The sequence below is a fragment of the Mastigoproctus giganteus genome, chromosome 2 (assembly GCF_048544385.1).
Source record: "Mastigoproctus giganteus isolate SK-2022 chromosome 2, ASM4854438v1, whole genome shotgun sequence".
NCBI lineage: Eukaryota > Metazoa > Arthropoda > Arachnida > Uropygi > Thelyphonidae > Mastigoproctus > Mastigoproctus giganteus.
Window position 1 is genome coordinate 207,696,510 of NC_143576.1, and position 24,044 is coordinate 207,720,553.

A 24,044-nucleotide genomic window follows, 5' to 3' on the forward strand; every position below is an offset into this window, starting at 1 on the left:
ATGTACTTTTGAATTCCAAAATGTTGTTTTTAAAATCTTTATGGACCAGAAACCCAACTCCACCTTCACTCCTTTCACTGTTTCCATTGGTGTACAGCAGATTTCCACTTGATAAACTTATAAGTGATTCATTTCTTCTTCTTGTTTCAGCCAAACCGATGATATTCCAATTCACATTTTCTAATTCCTTTTCCAGCTTTAATATCCTGTCTTCACCGGGCCACTAGGTGTCGTGGCCCAAAGTGGCGGCATGCATGAGATTGTGTAAACTTGATTCAGTTGAAAAGTTAAAGTTTGTTGTGTTTTTTTATTTGCTGGATTCTTTATTATTATTTATTTTTTGCGGAATACTTTTTATATGGTAATTCATGTGAAAGTGGAAATTGTATAACAGTTTTGTATTTATATGTAAAGAATTGTAAAATGGTGGAACTGTGGATCCATCCAATTTGGAATAACGGATTGGTTTTGAATGATATCCGAAATTCAGTTTAGTAACAATCAATCAATTTACGAAAGGTAAATTTTGAGGTAAATTTCGGTATTCATTTAGTTTACTTACTTGAAAGGACGCCCCTCCCCTTCTGTACACTTATAAGTATAAATTCCAGCAGCACGACACAAGTTATTCATAAAAAGATAAAAGCACAAAGTAGTAAAATTTAGTATCCGGTACCCGTGGCCAACGATCGGTTTTTGCTTGAATCCGTACCATAACCTTTTTTTCTAAAAATGAAAGTCGATTAAAAACATGACCTGTTTTATAATTTTTTTTTTTTTTTCCCTTCTAATTACAACTATTTTTCTCAGTTCGCGCAACCTTCTGTTCATCACGTAGCGTAACAGGAGTAGTACCGGATACTAAGTTTCAGCCTACAAAGCTTTTCGTTTTGCACTGACCATTAGTTGACACGCTCTTTCTTTGTCTTTTACAGTTATGTAAAGCAGACAGGGCCGGCCTCAGACTTTGTGAGACCAATCCGGAAATCTGTTAGTAAGACCCACCATTTAACGCACAGGGCACCGTACACTTAGTTTGATTATAATAGCCGGAGATCATAATTTGTGAGTGTCCACAAGCATTTCCAATATAGGGGATGCCTGGTATCCAAGGCCCTCCCCCCCCCCAGTTACGAGGATTAGAAAATTAAAGAAGTAAAGGAAGCACTTGGGAAAATTGACCAAGGACTTCAATATATTTTTAAGAATGACCCTCTTCATGATTGTGCAACCAAAGTTAAACAACTAAGTGCTATGACACAATTTTATCTGAAAAATCATGGCAAAAAAAAAAAAACACAGCTCTGGATTCATTCTTTATTCATAAAACTGAAAAATTGTGTAACTTCAATAAACTTGACTTAACCTTACATCGTTCAACATATTATATAAAAAAATGTCTAATAAAATAATTGTTTCATTTTTCAGTTCCTTCAATCCATTTTTTACTATGTACTAATACAGTACATAATACACATTAGTAAAATTTCGTCCCCGTTTTAAGTGGAGTTTTCTGGACCAAATTATCCTTCAATAACAAGGACACTCTGTCCTGAGCGAATTCAAAATTCATTTCAATATATTTATTAACAATATACAAATGAAGAAAAACAAACAGACGAGATTAAAAATAATCTATAGTTTAACTATAGTAATTGCACTGCCCTTGAAAAAAATTAAAAATGATATTTTATGGGCTTTCTTTGCAGAGAATTCTTCTGTTATGTCACTGTAATCCATCTTGCAAGCAATGCCATTTTCTGTTAATAAAACAGCCAAGTTAATAAGATGTAGCATCTTAGACAGTATGAAAGTTTTAATCAACTACAGTTTTGAAAAACTTCTTTCCCTACATGCAACAGTTGCGGGTAGAGTCAGAACTATTCTCTGGGCAATCAATGTATTTGAAAAGTGTATATCTCAGACTAATTGATAAAAACTGTAAAATTCCCAGTGGATCTTTATGGAGCCATGCCTGAATGATTGACTTTAATGCTTCCAGTTCTTTGGCAAGCACGAAACCATCAAGATCCTGATGTTTATTATCACTTAAAATATTTTCCAAATATAAACTATTTTCATGTAATTCGGACTTTTTCAATTCAAGCAAGTTATATAGGAAGCCAAATGTTTTCTGATGTGTTTTTAGTTTATCAAAGCAGCTGTCCATGGATTGAATTGCTGTGTCAACAATTTGATTAAAGTAATTGATCCAGAATGCATCCAAAATTTTCATGAACATATTGATGTTCATATGTATGAACATGTTTGTTTTCTTTTGCGTGTGCTCCTTATTTTAAATACTGCATTCTATTTCCAAATAATTTCCAGTTTCTTTTGCAGTAATTATTGCTTTTTTAAAACTGCCATTTCTATAAGATTTCAGCCATTTCCAAGTTAGAATTAGTAGAGGCATATGATGCAAGAAAGCAAGCTTATATAGCATCAGCCAAAAAAACAAAAAAAAAACAAAAAATAACCTTCCCATTTCACCCATCCATTCACTCCAAATGTTTGCCTAATTCTGCCTTGAATTTATTTAAGTTGTTGACTTCCACTACAACACATGAAAGTTTGTTCCAACTATCAACCACATGCTGGCTAAAGGCAAATTTCTGCACATATATTCTACAATTGTCTTTCAGGTGAGTAATCTGAGCAAGATGAAGAATTCCACCAACATTGAGCTTGCTCAAACCATTCAAGACCTTGTACACCTCAGTTAGATCAACTCGCAGGTGCCTAGTCTCCAGAAGCTGCAATTTGCAGAACTTAAGCCTTTCTTGGTAACAGCAACCCTTTGTTCTATTCACCAATCTCGTTGCCTTCCCTGTACTCATTCCAGCAGTTCTACATCTTTCCTCCAGACAGTATACAGTGCTAAAGGTGTGGCCTGACTACTGCCTTATATAAGGGGACAGTCACCTCCTTATCCCTGCTAGAAAAATCCCTGTATATCATTGACAAGGCACCATGAGCTACTCTTGCAGCCTGTCTGTACTGCTCAGAAAACTTCATAGCTGATTGCACAATTACCACCATATCCTTTTCATTCTCCATTACCCTAAGTGCAGTACCAACCAGTTGATATGTTACTCTGAGGTTACTGCTACCCATATGCAGTACTTTACATTTGTTAATGTTAAACTTCAGTTGCCATCTCTCAGCTCAACTTTTCCAGATCATGTTGCAGTAGCGTACTATCATTACTGTCATTAACAACCCTGTCAACCTTTGTATCGTCTGTAAACTTAAGACATTAACTCTGATATACCTTCATCAATATCATTGATAAATACAAAAACAACAATGGGCCTAACACCGAACCCTGGGGGACTCCACGAAGTACAGTGTGCAATGATTACCACTCTGTCTTCTCCCACTCAATCATCCTTTTATCCATTGTAGCAACTTATCCTTAATGCCATACTGCTCCAATTTGTACAGTAGTCTTCCATATGCCACAGTATCAATAGCTTTCCTAAAATCCAAGAATATAATATCAAAATTATTTTTTACATCCAGTTCCTTTGTGACCACATCATAGTATCCAATCATATTCAGTTATAGTCTGAACTATAACTGCATTCTTGTCTAGATAATCCTGCATTGCTTCCTTAACCAGTGCCTCCATTAATTTCCCCTGGAACAGAAGTTAAACTAACAGGTCTGTAATTACTCATGTCACCCTTTGATCCCTTTTGTGAATTGGGGACACATTTTCACATCTGCAGTCCATGGGGATCTCCCCTGAGTCCAAGGAAGCTTTCATAATTATGGCTAAGGGTTTGCTTACTTCCTTTGCTGCATCCTTTAATATAACTGGATAGATCCCATCCACCCCAGCAGTTTTATGTTTAATTTCAACAATTTTTCTCCACTTTGCTCTCAGTTATTATAAAATCATTTAGCTCTCTGGCAGAGTTTAATAAACTGCTGACATTCACCTTCCTGAGTAACTCCTCATATGTGAATGTAGATGCAAAATACTCATTCAGTTTGTTAACTACCTCAGCAGGTGTGTCAACAATTGAACCATCAATGTCAAATGGACCAATCTGATTCATCTCCTTCTTTCTACAGTTTACATAAGTAAAGAAGTCTTTACTGTTTTTCTTTGCATCATTTGCCAAAGATTTTTCCTAATCTGCCTAACCTCCTTTGTGACTTGATTACAGACTATCTGATATCTAACATAGGCATCTGTGTCTCCAGGTAATTTGTATGCGTCCCATACATTTTTCTTCTCTGTCACGAGTCTCAATAGGTCGTCTGACATCCATTTAGGCCTAAAGTTTGAACAGTATTTCTGAATTGGTATGAAAAGCCTAGTAGCTTACAAGATTAATTCCATGAATGATTCCCATTTAGAATTTGCTGTTGGTAACATTATCAGTTGGTCCCACTGTATAGAATTTAAAAAAATCTCTGACACCACTGTAGTCATCTTTACGAAAGCAAAAATCCTTCCCTTTACTCCTGATGGTAGTTACATCTTTAAGTAAATTCCACATCAGTACATTGTGATCAGTGCCAACTAGTGGTGTCTTTATCTGCAGGTTTTTAATGCATGAAGAATCACTGCTGATAATCAGATCAACAGTAATACTCCTTCTGGTTGCCTCTCAGACATGCTGCTGTAGAAAACAATCACAAAAGTCTTGCTAGTGTGTGAGTAACCAATCACAAGTTCCAGTCAATATCTGGGAAGTTAAAATCCCCCATTATAAGACAATCTGATTAATGGCCCAGTCTATTTCTCTGTACTCATTGTACTCATCAGAGTTATTAGGCCTATAACACACTCCTACTCTCAACTTGGTTTTCCCGGTGCTTATGTCACACCAAACTGACTCAACACTGCACTCTCCATCCTCGTCAACAGGATGCACTTAGATGCTGTTTCTTAACTAACAGCATAACCCCTCCTCCCTCGGCACGCCTCCGTAGCCAGGTGGGAAGGAGCAGCAGTGCGTAGCACATACTTCTTTATTACACTGGGGTTCGAGCCCGTCACCACCAAATACTGAGGATGTGGAAAGGTCACGAAATGACCATCGCATATCCCTGGAGCAATATGGCCTTAGTTGCCAATGCTCCTAAAAACCAAAAACAACAAAACAACAACCCTCCTCCCTCCCTTCCTATCCTGTTTATCCTTTCTGTACAGATTGTACTCCTCAAATATCAATTCTCCATTCCTTATATCTGTGTGACACCACATCTCCGATATTACAACAATATCCACCTTTGATGTCTTGATCAGCACTTCAAATTCATCAAATTTATTTACTATACTCCTAGCATTGGTGTACGTGCTGGTATGGATGCACCTGTTCTTACTCTTAGTTACCCTAACACAAGCCATGTATTTACTTGTTCCATGATGACTCTCAGCAGCCCTCGAAATCCCCAGTACATCACTTTCCAGGCTGCTGTTCATTTGAATAAAAGCTGTGAAAGAATCACTTTCACCTGTGCTTGTGGCTACTGTTAATTATTAGTCTGTGAATCCCCTCAAACTAACAGTTTTCCGACTCACCTAACCTGCCTTGATAGCATCAGCAAATATTCTTGTACATGAATCACAGTTCCATACTGTTTATAGTGTGGGCTAAGCAAGTCACTGAATGACTTTGTAATTTATGTAATTTAATTAAATTGTTTACATATGTAATTAAATTGAAATAAAATTTTGTACTAAACAATCACTGCTATATTGAAATTGAAAATTTTAATTTCATTGCATAAAGATTCAGCCGCATTACAAGCTTGCAGATTGTTGGTTTGTTCTACAATTTCAAAAAGTGCTTCATAATCTTCGTTAGCCTGATATCTTATTGATTTAACACCATCAACTGGATTCTCTCGTTTAGTATCACTGAGTCGTTCTACAGACATATTTTTAATAAATTTACAAAAAGTGGTGCAATGTTTTGTTGAAGTGGAAGCTAGTACATAAATATCCTGAATGATACCAAAAAATATCATTTCTTTGTGACAAGTTTTTGCCATATCACATAGAAACAGGTTGTAGCTATGATGAGTGCAGGGAAAAACATGCTCTAGGATTTATCTGTAAGAGACATGCTTGTATGCCTGATCTCTTCCCCTTCATGTTTGCAACATTATCACATCCTTGTTCTCTAATATCTGAAACTTCTAAATCCAATCTTTTTAACTCATCTAGCAAAACTTCACTTAAGTGTTCTCCGGTATTTTCTTACACTTACAGAAAATTTGAAGTGCCCACGAATTCCTGCTGGAACAGATGATTTTCCAACTATGTAGCAAATTATTAGTGACGTGTTCCTTGTGACTGTGATCCATGTACAATCAAATATCACAGAAAAATATTTAACATATTTAATTCTTTCTATAATAGTTTCCTCACATTACTGCCCATTATTGATATAAGCTCATTTTTGATTGTGTAAGAGTTCACACTCAGGGAAGTGGAGAATGAAAAAGATTTGGGGGTAATTGTGCAGTTAGATATGAAGACCTTGGGGGTATTATGCAGTCAGACATGAAGACCCGGGGGGGATATTATGCAGTCAAATATGAAGTTCTCTGAGCTTTTGGTACTGTTGCACATATTGTAGCTTTTGATATCGTTGCACATGGAAGACTGCTATACAAATTGGAGTGGTATGGCATTAAGGGCAAGTTACTGCAATGGATAAAGGGATGGTGACGGCAGAGAAGGGCTGGTAAAGTGAGAGATGGCAGAGAGTGGTAATAAATGGACACTGCTCTACGTGGATTAATGTTTTTAGTGGAGTTCCCTAGGGTTCAGTGCTGGGCCCACTGTTGTTTTGTGTATTTATCAATGATATCAATGAAGGTATATCAGGCTTAATGTCCAAGTTATGCAGATGATACAAAGGTTGACAGGGTTGTTAATGGCAGTAAAGACAGTATGCTACTGCAACAGGATCTAGAAAAGTTAGGCAGATAGGCTGAGAAGTGGCAGCTGAAATTTACAAATGCAAAGTACTCCATATGTGTAGCAGTAACCCAAGATAAATGTACCAACTGTGTGGTACTACACTCAGGGAGGTGGAGAATGAAAAAGACCTGGGGGTAATTGTGCAGTCAGATATGAAGTTCTCTGACAGATTGGCTGCCAGATCAGGTCATGAAGTTTTGTCAATGATATATAGGAATTTTGCTAGCAGAGACAAGGAGGTGATTATCTCTTTGTATAAGTCAGTGGTCAGGCCACACCTTGAGTACTGTATACAGGTTTGGAGGCCTCATTTTAGGAAGGATGTAGAGTTGCTAGAATGAGTACAGAGAAGGGCAACAAGATTGGTGAGAGGAACAAAGGGGTGCACTTACGAAGAAAGGCTTAAGTTCTGCAAGTTGCAGAATCTGGAGGCTAGTTATCTGCGAGATGATCTGATCGAGGTGTATAAGGCCTTGAATGGTTTGAGCAGGCTCAATGCTGATGGCTATTTCCACTTGTTCAGATTAAGAACCTGAGGGGGCATAGATTCAAATTGAGGAAAGACAGTTGTAGAATAGATGTGCAGAAGTTTGCCTTTAGCCAGTAGGTAGTTGATTGCTGGAACGGACTTCTATCTGTTGTTGTGGAAGTTGATAGTTTAAATAAATTTAAGGCTGAACTAGACAAACATTCAGAGTAACCGGATGGGTGAATTTGGAAGGTTTTTTTTTTTTTTTGAATGATGCTGTATAAGCTTGCTTCCTTGCATCATATGCCTAAACTAATGCTAATGCTAAAATACTCTGAGTATTCTTGCATGATCCTGCATAATTGGGATCAAATTTTTCCAGTAATTCTACAAGTCCCAAAAAATTTCCATTATAGGGCTGATGTAGCTTATCTACTGAATTGTGAAACGCCATGTTGTTTTGCCAAAAACTGCACAATAGCTATGAGTCACTTGAAAACATTATGCCAGAGTTTTCTTGCTGTTGATTAGTTTTCGATTTTGTTTATTGATTGTGCCCTCTAATTTGAATCTTTGTTTAAGTTCAAACCACTGCATAATTGTTGTCATATGCCCCTTTGATTTCTCATGGTCAGATAGATGTACACATGCATTTTTCCAGTAAAAAAAATCCAGTGGATTCCAGAATGAAAATGGAGTTGTCAAAAAGTTTGCAGTAAAAGCAAAATACTTGATTTTTTGCTATAGAATAGACAAGCCATTTTTGGTTGATAACTTTTCCATTTGGCATAACCTTTTTATAAAATGTGGAAAATTTTCTGCTTTTTTCATCCTCTGGAAAATTTACTTTTTTAAGTATTCTTTGTCCTATTTTAATAATAGACACCTGAACATCCCTAGTTATAAATTTAGGCCAACATGCTTGGTCACATAAATTCTCCGTACTTATGTTTTTTCATTTTCAGTGTCATTATTGTTAGTATTGAGTAGTATCAGGACAGTATGTGTATGTCGTCAGAATCAAAACATTTTTCCTTAGAAGAATCTGTTGCACTGCTATATTCATTGTTTGTGGAAACAAATGAGTAAATTTTAAGGATTTACTCATTTCTGAATACAAAAGGAATTAATTTCAGAAGTATTGCAATCATGAGTGTATTGTTCAGACAGTTCAGAAATCTTTTTACTTTCCACAATAAACTTGTGAAGAGATCCAGCCAACTTGTTTTTCTGTGCTTCTTTAGCTGCTTTAATCTTTTTCTTTTCACTGCTACTTTTTATATTTCCTCCCTATGTTGCAATCTCTTTTAGGCATATTTCTGAAATTAAAAAATTGTTTGCTGATTTAATAAATTACTTAAGTTATTTTTTATAATGCATTAAAAGAAATTAATAAAAAAGGAGTCTATCGGAAAATTTTATATTATATGTGTATATTAGTGCATGCCATGGAAACATATATTACATGAACTTTTTTAATAACTAAATTATTAATTTCAATCAATTTTTATAATTAATTATCCATTGACTTTAAGTAGCAAACAATATATTTAAATAATCATGAGGGTTGGGTAGATAGAATACTTATAGAATAAGTATTTTACTTAACTTTCACTAGTTTTCTGTAGGCGCCTCCGTAGCCAGGTGGGAAGGAGCAGCAGTGCGTAGCACACGCTTCTTGATTAGACCGGGGTTCGAGCCCGTCACCACCAAATATGGAGAATGCGGAAAGGTCATGGAATGACCACCGTATATCCCGGAGCAATATGGCCTTAGTTGCTAATGCTCCTAAAAACCAAATAACAAACAAACAAACAATAGTTTTCTGTTTTATGCTGTAGAATATATAGAAAATACTTGACAATTGTTACACTTGCCCAGTGTGTAATTTCTGTAGTCAGGTATTTCTTACACATGTCTATAAAGTAACAAATACTTGAAATAACAAATATTTCTATTTCAAAAAATTTTTATTTGAAATAGAAACATCAAAATATTTATAGAAATATTTTGATGTTTCTTAACTGTTACATGCATGTGACTAACAGATAGGAAAACATAAAAAAATACAGAGGGGAAAAAAGATGCAGGGCCTTTGAAAGTGCAGGGCTCAAGGCTGCCTGCCTTGCCCTAAGGCTGGCCTGAATGCAGGAAAATTTCCAACCACATCTTTGTATTATTGAAGTAAGTGCATGGGCAGAGGATCCAAATTGAAGTTGCTGACAGGCGTGCAACAACTTGTGTATTTTTCCTTGGGTGAGGGGTGCAATTGTGGATGGAGCCTCTCCTTGGAATTCCTTTTTTCTCCTCTAGAAAATTACTCAGTACCTCCTTCCCTTTTAATAGTCTTTTTTTGGTCCACATCTGGAAAAAAAGGTTTGGAAAAACTGGCCTAGAGGAACACTTAAATTGACTGTGTGCTTTGAAAGTTTGTTGGTGAGAAAGAGATAAAAGGGTGTTGGGAGTGTGGTTAGGGTTTGTATGGTATTCTGTTAGTTAAATGAACAAGCTGTGCATGAAAAACTGAAGCAAGCTAGAGTTGTGACATTAAAATTGCCTAAAAAAATTACCTCAATGTTAGTAAAGTTAGACTGAGAAAGTCCAGTTTCAAAGAAAGGAAGTCAGAGGATTCTGAATGATTGGTGGAGTTGGGAAAAAGAGGCAACAGATGAATTTGACAGAATGGGCAGAGAGATTTTAAGCCAAGGAGCTCAGAAAGAGGAGATTCCAAATTAGGGAGTCTCTGACAAGGGATATCAGAATGGACATTTGCATAAGTACTGCTTTTTAAGCATTGTAGAACAAATAGGTTAAGTGAGATGAGTAAAGTGCGTTAGCTGTCTGATGGCACCGGGGGTTCCCCCCATATCCACTAGTAAGATGAGTAATGGGCGAGGAAGCCGAGACTGTCAGAAAAAAGTAAGTGGGATTTGGTAGACTGTAGGTGGAAATAGGTATCATTGAGATTTGAACCAAGACCATGTATATTTTTGAAATGAATGAGGAAGTTTTTTTGACAGGTTTAGATCTTTTTGAAGATAAGTTTGTTATATTAGTTTGACTATTCATGCTTTCAGTAGATAAAGTAAAAAGGAGGAACATCTATGAATTAATGAGATTTTTGGGTAATGTGTATACATAACAAGAATATACCCAGTTCCTTGACTTAACGTGCCATCAATGCCCTATCTACATACACACTACTCAGGCTCCCTCTCTGAATTGTTAGATCATACCTTTGTACCAATTTGAAGATGAATTGTTATAATGTTCTATTATTCTATCAAGAAGAAACATTAGTGATTCCTACTTCAGTGTCTGACCAGTGAACTGCTGCCAGTAAAGTTTATGCAGAAAATGTACTATCATAGCTGTCATAGCAGTTTTTTTTTCCCCAAAGAACATTTCACCAAGTTTGCTTCAAAAATTGCTTGAAAGGAGTTTTTCAAGATCTTTTTAGTTACAGTGTTTGTGATGGAAACAAAATTTTAGTATCAGTTATGTAATTCTGTATTAACCAAATTTGGGTTGTCATGTTTGGTTAATGGCTTCCAAAATCAAATTCATTTTCTTGGTGACCTTGAGATTTCTAAAGCCAGTTTCCTTAACTGTAATTGATGACCCTCGAAGAGACAGCCTTCCAGTTTATTTTTCAATGACCCCCTTCACTGATTTTTAATTATAAAATGTGCTCTGGTTCAATGGGTCATGAATTTTTAAATAAAAAATACATTATTCAAAAGCACTATCGCTGTAAGACAATACAAGTTCCCTTTTGTTCATATTGGCAAAATGATGCAAAGAAGCAAGCTTATGCAGCATCAGTTAAAAAACACAATAAAAAGTAACCAGGGTCACCATTTCTCACTTAATTTATCTGTTTCTTTCAAGTACATATTTATCTAAACCCTCTCTACATTTAGATAAGTTATGGGAGCAGTGTGAGTTTATTCCAATAGTTAGTCACTCTTTGAATAAAAAAAAAAAAAAAAAATATATATATATATATATATATATATATATATATATTGGATATCTCTTCTACATTTATCACCTCTTGTTTTAAAGTATTTTTTCCCCTTTATGTATGTTATATGTTTAAATGTAAAGTGCCTTCAGTTTATTTGATTATTTGATTTATTTGGATTCTAAATTAGTATTTAAATAGCATGTCACTTATATTAACTCAAAAGTTAATGTGATATTAACTTTATTAAGCATTTGCTTAATATCATTAAGTTTAATGATATTAAGCATTGCAGGATCTAGACAAGACTGCAGTAATAGTTAAGACACAGCATGGGTTTGTTAAAGGGAGGTCTTGTCTGACCAATTTGATTGGATACTATGATGTGGTCACAAAGGTACTGAATGCCAAAAATAATTTTGATATCATATACTTGGATTTCAGGAAAGCTTTTAATACTGTTGCACATGGAAGACTTCTTTACAAATTGGAGAGGTATGGCATAAAGGGTAAGTTGCTACAATGGATAAAGCGATGGTTAAGTGGGAGACGACAGAGAGTGGTAATCAATGGACACTGCTCTTCGTGGACAAATGTTGTTAGTGGAGTTCCCCAGGATTCGGTGTTGGGCCCATTGTTGTTTTGTATATTTATCAATGATATTGATTAAGGTATATCAGGTTTAATGTCCAAGTTTGCAGATGATACAAAGGTTGGCAGTGTTGTTAATGACAGTAAAGACAGTATGCTACTCCAACTGGATCTATATAAGTTGGGCAAATGGACTGAGAAGTGGCAACTGAAGTTTAACATTGACAAATGCAAAATGCTGTATATGGGTAGCAATAACCGAAGAGAAACATAACAACTCTGTGGTACTACACTCAGGGAAGTAGAAAGTGAAAAAGACCTGGGGGTAATTGTGCAGTCAAATATGAAGTTTGCTGAGCAGTGCAAACTGGCTGCCAGGGCAGGTCATGGAGTTTTGTCAATGATATATAGGAATTTTGCTGACAGGGAGGTGATTATCCTCTTATACAAGGCAATGGTCATGTCATGCCACACATGACCATTGAGGCCTCATTTTAGGAAGGATGTAGAGTTGCTAGAACGAGTACAAAGAAGGGCAACAAGATTGGTGAGGGGAACAAAGGGGTGCTCTTGCCAAGAAAGGCTTAAGTTCTGCACATTGCAGTGCCTGGAGAGTAGGCACGTGCGAGGTGATCTGATTGAGGTGTATAAGGCCTTGAATGGATTGAGCAAGCTGAGTGCTGATGGGATTCTTCCTTTTGCTCAGAATAAGAACCTGAGGAGGCACAGTTTCAATTTGAGGAAAGCTAGTTGTATAATAGATGTGCGGGAATTTGCTTTTAGCCAGCGGGTAGTTGATTGGTGGAACAGGCTTCCATCTTTTGTTGTGGAAGCTAATAGCTTAAATAAATTTAAGGCTGTGCTGGACAGGCACTTAGAAGGAATGGAGGGATGAAATGGGAGTGTTTTTTTTTTTTTTTTTTTGGCTGATGCTGCATAAGCTTGCTTTCTTGCATCTTATGCTAATGCTAATATCCTGCCTTCTTTTAAAAAATTGAATTTATGATGGGGGTTCAGAAAGATTTGTATTCACCCAGAATTAGTTAGCATAAGCATTAGTATTAGTAGAGGCATATGAATCAAGAAAGCAAGCTAGTACAGCATCAGCCAAAAAAAAAAAGAAATTTCATACATCTATTCGCTCTAAAAGTTTGTCCAGTTCTTCTTTGAATTTATTTAAGCTATCAACTTTCACAATGACAGATGGAAGTTTGTTCTAGCAATCAACTTCTCGCTGGCTAAAGGTAAATGTCTGCACATCTATTCTACAACTGTCTTACCTTAATTTGAATTTACGCCCCCTCAGGATTATAATCTGAGCCAGAGGAAGAATCTCATCAGCATTGAGCCTGCTCAACCCATTCAAGGCCTTATACACCTCAATCAGGTCACCTCACAGGTGCCTAGTCTCCAGATGCTGTAATTTGCATAACTTAAGCCTTTCTTCATAAGAGGACCCCTTCGTTCCCCTCACCAATCTTGTTGCCCTTCTCTGTTCTTGTTCTAGCAACTCTACATCTTTTGTAAAATGAAGCTTCCAGACCTGTATGGAGTACCATAGGCGTGGCCTCACCATAGACTTATACAAAGCTATAATCACCTCCTTATCCCCATTAGCAAAATTCCTATATATCATTGACAAGACTGCATGAATTTATGAAGCTACTCTTGCAGGCTGTCTGCACTGCTCAGAAAACTTCATATCTGACTGTACAATTACTCCCATTTCTTTTTCATTCTGTACCACCCTGAGTGTAGTACCTCACAGTTGGTATGTTTCTCTGGGGTTACTTCTACCCATATCCAGTACTTTGCATTTGTCAATGTTAAACTTCAGTTGCCACTTCTCAGCCCATCTGCCCAACTTTTCAAGGTCCTAGTGCAGCAGCATACTGTCATTAACAATCCTGCAACTTTTGTATCATCTGCAAACTTTGACATTAAACCTAATATACCTTCATCAATATCATTGATATTGATGCAAGTGTATTAGGCTTAATGTCGAATTTGTGATATTGATACAAAACAACAATGAGTCCAACGCCAAACCCTGGGGGACTTCACTAATAACAATAGTCCATGAAGAGCAGTGTCCATTGATTACCACTCTGTCTTCTCTCACTCAACCAGCCTTTTATCCATTGTAACAACTTGCCCTTAATGCTATACTGCTCAGATTTGTATAGTAATCTTCCATATGCAGTATCAAAAGCCTGTATCATATACCTGAAATCTAAATATATGACATCAAAATTATTTTTTGCATCCAGTTCCTTTGTGATTACATCATAGTATCCAATTAAATTTGTCAGACTAGACTTCCCTTTAACAAACCCATGCTCTGTCTGAATTATTACTGCAGTGTTGTTTAGATGATCCTGCAATGCTTCCTTAACCAGTAACTCCATTATTTTCCTGGGAACAGATGTTAAACTAAATTATTCGTGTCATCCTTTGATTCCCCCTTTATGAATTTGGGATACATTTGCAGATCTCCAGTCTGTGGAGATCTCCCTCGAATCCAAAGATGCTCTCATAATTATGGCTAAGGGTTTGCTTACTTCCTTTTCCACCACCTTTAATATAACTGGATAGATTCCATCCACCCCAGGTGCCTTTGTTATGTTTAACTTCAACAATTTCCCCTTCACTATTCTCTTTGTTATTACAAAATCATTAAGCTCCCTCTTAGAGTTTAATAAGCTTTTGTCCTCCACTTTCCTACTGAATTCCTCATGTGTGAATGTAGTTGCGATAGAAAGATGATTTTTTTTTTTTCGTTTGATACCTTTAAATATTTATAGCAACCACACAAATTTTGGTTTCAATCTGACAATTTTTTTTTCTTTGCAGCACTGAATGAAGTGAAGTGTCACATGGATAAAGTGGAATACAGATCAGTGATTTGATTTCTCTTTCTGCAAGAGAACATACCCAAAACAGTCCTGAAGAAATGGTCACTGTTTATGGAGAAGACTGTCCAGGTTACAGTGTTTTTGGTGTAAACAATTCAAATGTGGAAGAACTTCATTGCATGATTTAGTCCATGGATGCCCAGAAGTGGTGTAACAGAAGAGGTGTTGCAAAAATTGAAGCATTAATCTTGATAGATTGCCATATTAGCATCAAAAAACTGGCTGCAGATCTCCTACTTAGATTAGGTCTGTGGAGAACATCTATCAACAGTTGCTTACAAGTGAATTATCTGCTGGATGGGTTTTCAGACTTCTGACTCCTTACTAGAAGAAGGAAAGGCCACAATGTGCACATGAAATTTTGACATGCCAAGAAAAGCAAGAGGAATGTTTTTCAGCACTAGTCACTGTGGATAAATCTTGGATCCATCATTATGATCCTGAACCTAAACAAATGTCAAATGGTGGAGGCATGCAAAATCCCCCTCCTCCCAAAAAAAGAGGCAAAGGTGCAACCAAGTGCTGGCTAGGTGATGCTGTCAGCTTTTTGGGATCAGCATGGTGTAATACTAATAGATTACCTTAAAAAGGGTTGTACTGTGATGGCAAAGTATTCCAACCTCCTCCTCATAAAGCTGTGTTCTGCTACTGGGAAAGCTGTCAAAAGGTGTGTGCCTGCTCCACAATGTCTCTATGCAGCATCCTTTGCATGCTGCAGTGAAGTGTGCCCATGAATGTGGGTTTGAAATATTGCTGCATCCTGCTTATTCCTCCCCCCAACCTTGCATCCACAGATTTCTTCCTCTTTTCTGTCCTGAATTTTTTCTTCATAGACATCACCATTGCTGATGAGGTAATTTCTGTTATTGAGTCATGGTATTAAGGACAGTGAGAGGACTTCTACAGAACTGGCCTGTGAAAGTGCATTGAGAGGTCGTGACTATGTTGAAAAAGTGTAATACTCACTATTTGTTTCAACCTTTTATCACAACTGCTTCTGGGTGAATATAAATCTCTTTTGAACCTACTCCCTTGTATTTCTGACAAAATAGTGTTAATTAGTTATATCAACTATTATATATTTGGTATCTTGCAGCTAAATAAAACTCAGTATCCTCTATCCCCTGAATATGATAATTTTGAATGAGCTAGCATAAAAGCAGGTCTTGACCCTTCATTATCCAAATTCATGTGCATTCAAAATTTAGAATTCCTTTAGAAAAATAAATAAATAGTAATTTTTATTTCATCAGTTAAATGCATTTCTCAAATGGTTAACACTAACATATGCAAAGCCACTTAAAATTATATATGCTATCTAAAGAGTACAATAATGAATTAATAGATGTTTGTGAGCTATTAATTTTTTGTAATATTTTTACAGGTAACATTTGTACAGGTATTGGATAATTTTTTTTATAATGGATAATGATGCCTCGGGATTTAGTGATCTGCTTCAGCAAGCAGAGCAGCTTACTGCTGATATGGATGGAAATGGAGAACTTCCAAGAGTAGAAAGAAATCTCCGTCAAATTCTTGAGGCAGGTCAGCAGCTGTGGTCCCGTACAGTTCAGACTGTAAGCAGAGATACTTCTGATGTTAAAGCGTAAGTAATCCCATTTAGAAATAAAGATTGTGTTATGCAGCTTGATAAAGCTGTCTATGATTTGTCTCAACTTTAATTCCATATTTATGAGTATTATGTCTGCAGAATGTGTATTTACAGAAGTCTGTATTTTATGGAAGGACTAATCCCAGTATAACTCACAGTTGAAAATTAATGCATGCTGATTATACATTAGCCAACCATAAGTTAAATTAAATATTTTGTTTTTTTTATCTGACTGAGGATAGATAGATTACTGTACAGCAATACCTCGCTTAGCATGGCTTCAATAATATGGGTTTCACTATAACATGGTTTTCAATTAAGTTTAAGTTGAAAATTTACTGTACATATTAAAACTCATTCAGTAGCCTAGACACGTACTGTACATATATGCTGCATTGTCATAGCCTAGGTACACATATATACATGCTGTGGTGCCAACTCTGTTGTCTCACATGCACATGTGCCAATAGCTCCCCTTAGGCAGTCAGTAGCAATGTGCAACAGTGTTCAGTATTCTTAATTCTATCCTGACGAGACGACATGATAGCTTTTCAAACTTTTCATTTCACAATTTATTTTTACCCCTTTAAATATGATCTAAAATATATCTGCATCTTGGCTAGAGATCACTGCCAACAACATGCATTCTATTTGGCAGCATGTTTTGCACTATTTGGCAAATGATTTCACTGGTTTTGAATCACAAGTTCAGACAATTGCCGAAGACATTATGAAGATTGGAAAAGACTTGGGATTTGAAACTTTGGACACTGCCAATGTATGTGACTGCACTGACTCACATGAAAATGACTTAGATGATGCAAATCTCCTTGAAATTGACAATTCTGAAGGAAAACAATTCTGAAGCGGCACCAAAAAAATTTTCGACAGAAGAATTGGAGAAAGTTTTTCGTGAGGGTTGACATGGCTTGCGATGCAATTATTTGCGATGCAAATGTTGAACGTAGCATCAAGATACAGCAAATTTTATAAGATGGGATTCGATGCTACAAAGACTTGTAGTAGTGGTGGCATGTGATGCAAGAAAGCAAGTGTATGAGCTTATGCAGCATCAGCCAAAAAAAAAAAAAAAATACAAAACAATCCCCTCTAAATATTTGTCCAGTTCCTCCTTAAATTTATTTAACCTATCAACTTCCACAACGACAGATGGAAGTTTGTTCCAGCAATTAACCACCCGCTGGCTAAAGGAAAATTTCCACACATCTATTCTACATCTCTCCTTCCTCAATTTCAATTTATGCCCCCTTAGGTTCGTAATCTGAACATGTGGAAGAATCCCATCAGAATTCAGCGTGCTCAACCCATTCAAGGCCTTATACACCTCAGTCAGATCACCTCGAAGGTGTCTAGTCTCCAGCTGCTGCAATTTGCAGAACTTAAGCCTCTCCTGGTAAGAGGATCCCTTCATTCCCCTCACCAATCTTGTTGCCCTTCTCTGTACACGCTCAAGCAAATCCTCATCCTTCCTAAAATGAGGCTTCCTGACCATTGCCTTATACAGATGGACAATAAGTTTAAGGCTCAGCTGGACAGGTATTTCGAACGAACAGAGGGGTGAAGTGGAAGTGGTTATTTTTTATTTATTTATGTTACTTTTTTTTTTTTTTTTGGCTGATGCTGCATAAGCTTGCTTTCTTGCATCAAATGCCTCTACTAATGCTAATGCTAATCACCTCCTTTTTCCTGCTAACAAAATTCCTGTATATCATTGACAACACCCCATGACCTGCCCTGGCAGCCTGTGTGCATTTCTCAGAAAACTTCATATCTGACTGCACAATTACTCCCAGGTCTTTTTCATTTTCTACCTCCTTAAGTGTAGTACCACACAGTTGGTATGTTTCTCTGAGGTTACTTCTATCTATATTCAGTACTTTGCATTTTTCAATGTTAAACTTTATTTGCCACTTCTCAGCCCATCTGCCCAAAAATTTCTAGATCCTGTTGCAGTAACACACTGCCATTACTGTCATTAACAACCCTGCCAACCTTTGTATCATCTGCAAACTTTGATACTAAGCCTGATATACCTTCATCAATATAATTGATAAATATACAAAACAGTGGACCCAACACCAAACCCTGTGGGGCTCCACTAATAACATTAGTCCAAGAAGAGCAGCACCCATTGATTACCACCCTCTGTCTTCTCCCAATCAACCATCCTTTTTTCCATTGTAGCAACTTACCCTTAATACCATTCTGCTCCAATTTGTACAGTAGTCTTCCATGTGCAACAGTGTCAAAAGCTTTCCTGAAATCCAAGTATATGATATCAAAATTATTTTTTGCATCCAGTTCCTTTGTAACCACATCATAATAACCAATCAAATTTGTCAGACAAGACTTTCCCTTAACAAACCCATGCTGTGTCTGAATTATTGCTGCAGTCTTGTCTAGATGATCTTGCAATGCATCTTTAACCAGTGACTCCATTATTTTACCCGGAACAGAAGTTAAACTAACTGGTCTGTAATTACTCGTGTCACCCTTCGATCTCCCTTTGTGAATTGGGGACACATTTGCACATCTCCAGTCTGTAGGGACTTCCCCTGAGTCCAAGGATGGTTTCATAATTATGGCTAAGGGTTTGCTTACTTCCTTTGCTGCCTTCTTTAATATAATTGGATAGATCCCATCCACCCCAGGTGCCTTTCTTATGTTTAACTTCAACAATTTCTCCTCCACTTTGTTCTCAGTTATTACAAAATCATTAAGCACCCTGTTACAATTTGATAACCTTGTGGCATTTTCAAACCTTAATAACTCCTCATGTGTGAATGTAGATGCAAAATACTCCTTCAGTTTGTTTTCTATCTGAGCAGGATCATCAACAGTCGAACCATCGATAGCAAGCGGATCAATCAGATTCAACCCCTTCCTTTTAGAGTTTATATAAGTAAGGAAATCCTTGCTGTTTTTCTTGGCATCCTTTGCCAAAGATTTCTCGTAATCTGCCTTCGCCTGCCTAACCTCCTTTGTGACTTGATTACAGATTGGCTTATATATATCATAGGCATCTGTGTCGCCTGATAATTTATATGCATCCCATGCATTTTTATTTTCTGCCACGAGTCTCATTAGTTCACCGAGAAAAAGAAGAGATGACCATTATTGAAATACCTAAATAAACAATAAAGCTTTTTTCTCTTCTCTCATGATGTTACTTTTACTTTAATAAAATTTTTGCAATATTTTTTATTTCAAATCCTTTTAATTGGCTATCAAGCGCAAATTGTTTATAGATTTATTATAATTTGTTTATAGACTTTCTCTGGTATGCATTCAATTAAAACCCATTATAATTATACCTCAATCAGCACGGTTTCACATAACACGGAACAGTTTGGTACCAATTATCAGTGCTATGCGGAGTATTGCTGTATATGGTGACTAGTGTGTATGTATTTTCCAGGTAATCCTGTTTTTTTAAGCTACCCTGTGCAGTCATTTTTAACATCTTTAAGTATCTTGCTACCTCTTGCTACCTCTACTCTGCCAGATAGTGACTGGAGGGAGTCCGAGTAGTGTGTATGCGGGGAGCATTGTTGAGGCCACGTTATGTCAAGGATCTGGGTATATTCTTACCACGTGTACGCCATATCCAAAAATTTCATTACTTCATACACCATGTCCCACCCACTTTTTCTTACTATTGAATACACCATGAATTGTCAAACTAATAGAGCAAGCTTATCTGTGAAAAAATCTAAACCTCCCAAGCACTTCCTAATTCATATCACAAATATACGTGGTCTCAATTCTAATCTGAACGATGTCCATTTCCACTTGCAGTCTGCCAAACCCCATGTACTTTTTCTGACAGAATCTCAGTTATCGGTTGATTCAACTACTGCTCATCTCAGATGCCCAAATTATTCGCTGTATGATTCCTTTCGCCTCAAAGGTGGTACTTGTGCATATGTCCGTTCTGATATTCCCTGTCAGAGACTTGGCAATTTGGAATCTCCTCTCTTTGATCTTCTCTGGCTTAAAATCTCTCTACCTCATTGTGTCAAATTCATCTGTTGTCTCTACCGTTCTCCCAACTCCACTAATCACTTGGAGCTCTTTGGCTTCCTCTCTTTGCAACTTGACTTTCTCCAGTCCAACTTTCCTAACAGTGAGGTAATTTTCCTTGGTGATTTTAATGTTCACAACTCCAGCTGGCTTCAGTTTTCTAGTCACACCGACCTAGCAGTTGAGATGCTGAGTCTTTTGCAATTACTAATGACCTAGCACAGATTGTTCATTTATCGTCGTGGGCAGTGTCACATTGCCCAGGAACCACGTATCCCATGAAGTCTGTCCTTCCAGTGAGTGCTCCATGAGATTTTATCCCTACCTTACATAGATGTCGTATTTTGGCGATTATTTTATAATAGTGCCTTGACTAACACTATTTCAAGTGATCTGCAAGATTTCCTATAAATTTTGTGAACCTGGGTAGACTTCATGGTCCAGATGATCCCATAAAAGTTCTGCTGGTTTAAATCAGGCGATTGGGGTGGCCACACCCCAGTACCCCTTCCTGTTGAATAGTTGCTTGTTATTTAGTTGTTAGAAAGGCCTTGCACAGCTTAGGGTTGTGCTTTGGATAATTGTATTATAAAATTTCTTCCACAGAGTCGAAGTGCAGAGGATATTGCATTACGTTCCAGAATGCTTTTATAGCCTTCTTTTCTTAAAATTCCTTCAATTCTGATGATATCATCCACTCCAGAAAAATGGAAGCAAGCCCAGATCATGATTGAACAATCACCATGCTTGACTGTAGGCACCAAACAATGTTGCATCATTCTTTCTTCAGTTGATTATCTCAAATAAACTCTATGCTTGGATGCAAAAATATCAAATTTGGATTCATCTGTCCACAGTGTTTTTCCGTTCTTCATTTCTCCAGTGTTGATGGCTTTTAGCCCTAGCCAACTTTTTCTTTCTATTTTCAGGTTTTAATAAGGGTTGTCAGACCACTACATGACCACAGAGTCCTGTTTATGTAAGATGAAGTTTTACAGTTGATGTTGACATGGGAATTTCTCTGTTCCTATTGAATGCAGCTTGGATTTCAAGTGAAGTAAGTTGTTGATTGCATTTAGAAATCAGTGTTCTTGTCTTATCTGTTCTTCAATTGTTATGTGCGGTTGCCCGGATCATGGTTTGTCCTTTAATACTAATGCAATGTTCTACCACGTTCAGGAAATCTTCTACACCTTTCTGGAATATTCCCCAACATTCTAGAAATTTCTTAAATGTTATTTGAATTTTCTGTTATACATAATAGAAAATTAGTAAAGAAGTTGGTCTTATTTTAATAAAAACTTTGAAAATTAAGAAAAATGTAATGCGATTCCATACTTTTATGGCAGGAATGTATATAATATTCATATAGCAAAATTTTAGCAATAGCATTAGTTGAGGCATATGATGCAAGAAAGCAAGCTTACAGAGCATCAGCCAAAAAAAACAACTTCCCTTTTCGCCCATCTGGTCATTCCAAATGTTTGTCTAGTTCAGCCTTAAATTTATTTAAGCTATCAACTTTCACAACAACAGATGGAAGTCTTCCAGAACTCAACTACAAGCTGGCTAAAGGCAAACTTCTGCACAGCTATTCTACAGCACATCTATTCTACAAGGAAGGAGCAGCAGTGCGTAGTACATGCTTCTTCCGTCACTACCAAATACGGAGGATGCGGAAAGGTCAGGGAATGACCACCGCATATTCCCGGAGCAATATGGCCTTAGTTGCTAAGGCTCCTAAAAACCAAATAACAAACAAACCATTCTACAACTGTCTTTCCTCAGTTTGAATCTATGCCCCCTCAGGTTCTTAATCTAAGTAAGTGGAAGTATCTCATCAGCACTGAGCCTGCTGAAACCATTCAAGGCCTTGTACACCTTAATCAGATCAACTCGCAGGTGTGTAGTCTTCAGATGCTGCAACTTACAGAATTTAAGCCTCTCCGGGAAGAGAACCACTTTGTTCTTCTCATCAGTCTTGTTGACTTCTTTGTACTTGTTCTAACAACTCTACATCCTTCCTAAAATGAGGCCTCTAGACCTGTACACAGTACTCAAGATGTGGCCTGACCATTGCCAAGGGAATAATCACCTCCTTATCAAGGGAATAATCACCTCCTTATCAAGGGAATAATCACCTCCTTATCCCTGCCAGAAAAATTCTTGTATATCATTGACAAGACACCATGAGCTACTCTTGCAACCCGTCTGCACTGCTCAGAGAACTTCATATCTGATTGCACAATTACCCCCAGGTCTTTTGCATTCTCCACCTACCTGAGTGTAGTACCACACAGTTGGTACGTTTTGCTTCGGTTACTGCTACCTATATGCACTACTTTGCATTTGTAATTATTAAACATCAGTTGCCACTTCTCAGCCCATCTACCTAACTTTTCTAGATCCTGTTGCTGTAGTGCATTGCATTGTCTTTACTAACAACCCTGCCAACCTTTGTATCATCTGCAAACTTAGACATTAAGCCTAATATATCTTCATCAATATCATTAATAAATACACAAAACAACAATATTTTGCATTATATGTATGTAACTTCTGGAATGCTTTTAATGTGGCACTTCCGTAGCCAGGTGGGCAGGAGGAGCAGTGCGTAGCACACACTTCTTGATTAGACCGGGGTTCGAGTCTGTGACCACCAAATACGGAGGATGCGGAAAGGTCAGGGAATGACCACCGAATATCCCCGGAGCAACATGGCCTTAGTTGCTAATGCTCCTAAAACCCAAATAATAAACAAACAAACAAACAGCTTTTAATGTAGTGTTATTTATTTTGTAACATTAATTTTAGTGTAATTTTTTTGATGAATTGCTAATAAACTGATATGTATTTATTTAATTTTTGTAATTATTGTTTTTACAGTTTGTTATTGAAAAGTTGAATTTTTCTTTTAGGTCAATACTTCTTGGAACTAAAGGGTATGATCTTCCTCAGATATCTCAAAAATTAGAAAGCTTAAGTACTGCTAAAACATTTGAACCAATTGAACCAGTAAGAGAAACTGATATCCAGGTACTTGCACTTTTTACCATTTCATTAACACAAGGTGTTTGCTTTAAAGACAAACCCACAAAAATGCAAATAAAGTAGTATAAATGCTGAAAAAATATTTTGCTCAAAAATATGAATAAAATAGTGCTAGAGACATAATTTATAAGTGACAATCTCTATGCTTTGATATTACTTCTCTCTCTCAAAAAAAACAAAAGGTGAAAATCATCATCATTGTGATCACAACGTAGCTGAGTACATTGAAGTCATTGCTCACTCACTAGTTGATATGCAGGGTTCACATTCCCAGTCTCTTAACATTTTTGATGATGATTTTTATAATGCCTTACAACAGGGGTCGGCAACCTTTTTTTGAGTTGAAGAGCCATTTTTGATCTAATTTAAAAAAGAGAGAGAGAATCCGAAGAGCTGCACCTCAGCTCAAGCTGGGAGGAAGGGGGGGTGGAAGTTTTTTAAGA

The 24,044-nt window shown here is 36.9% G+C and overlaps 1 protein-coding gene across 2 annotated transcripts in view; it reads left to right on the forward strand.

Moving 5' to 3' along the window:
* The first annotated feature begins 268 nt into the window (after window positions 1–268).
* The window catches only part of LOC150090015 (nuclear pore complex protein Nup93-like), a 220,838-nt gene continuing 197,062 nt past the window's right edge, over window positions 269–24,044 (forward strand). Inside the window, exons 1-3 of one of the 2 annotated variants that reach the window (XM_090368937.1) lie at window positions 269–531; window positions 16,279–16,500; window positions 23,469–23,586. In XM_090368937.1, the coding sequence (XP_090225063.1) occupies window positions 16,316–16,500; window positions 23,469–23,586 (303 nt within the window). In that variant the 5' untranslated portion in view covers window positions 269–531; window positions 16,279–16,315. The remainder of the gene's footprint in view (window positions 532–16,278; window positions 16,501–23,468; window positions 23,587–24,044) is intronic. The other variant, XM_090368936.1, reaches the window with a different exon arrangement.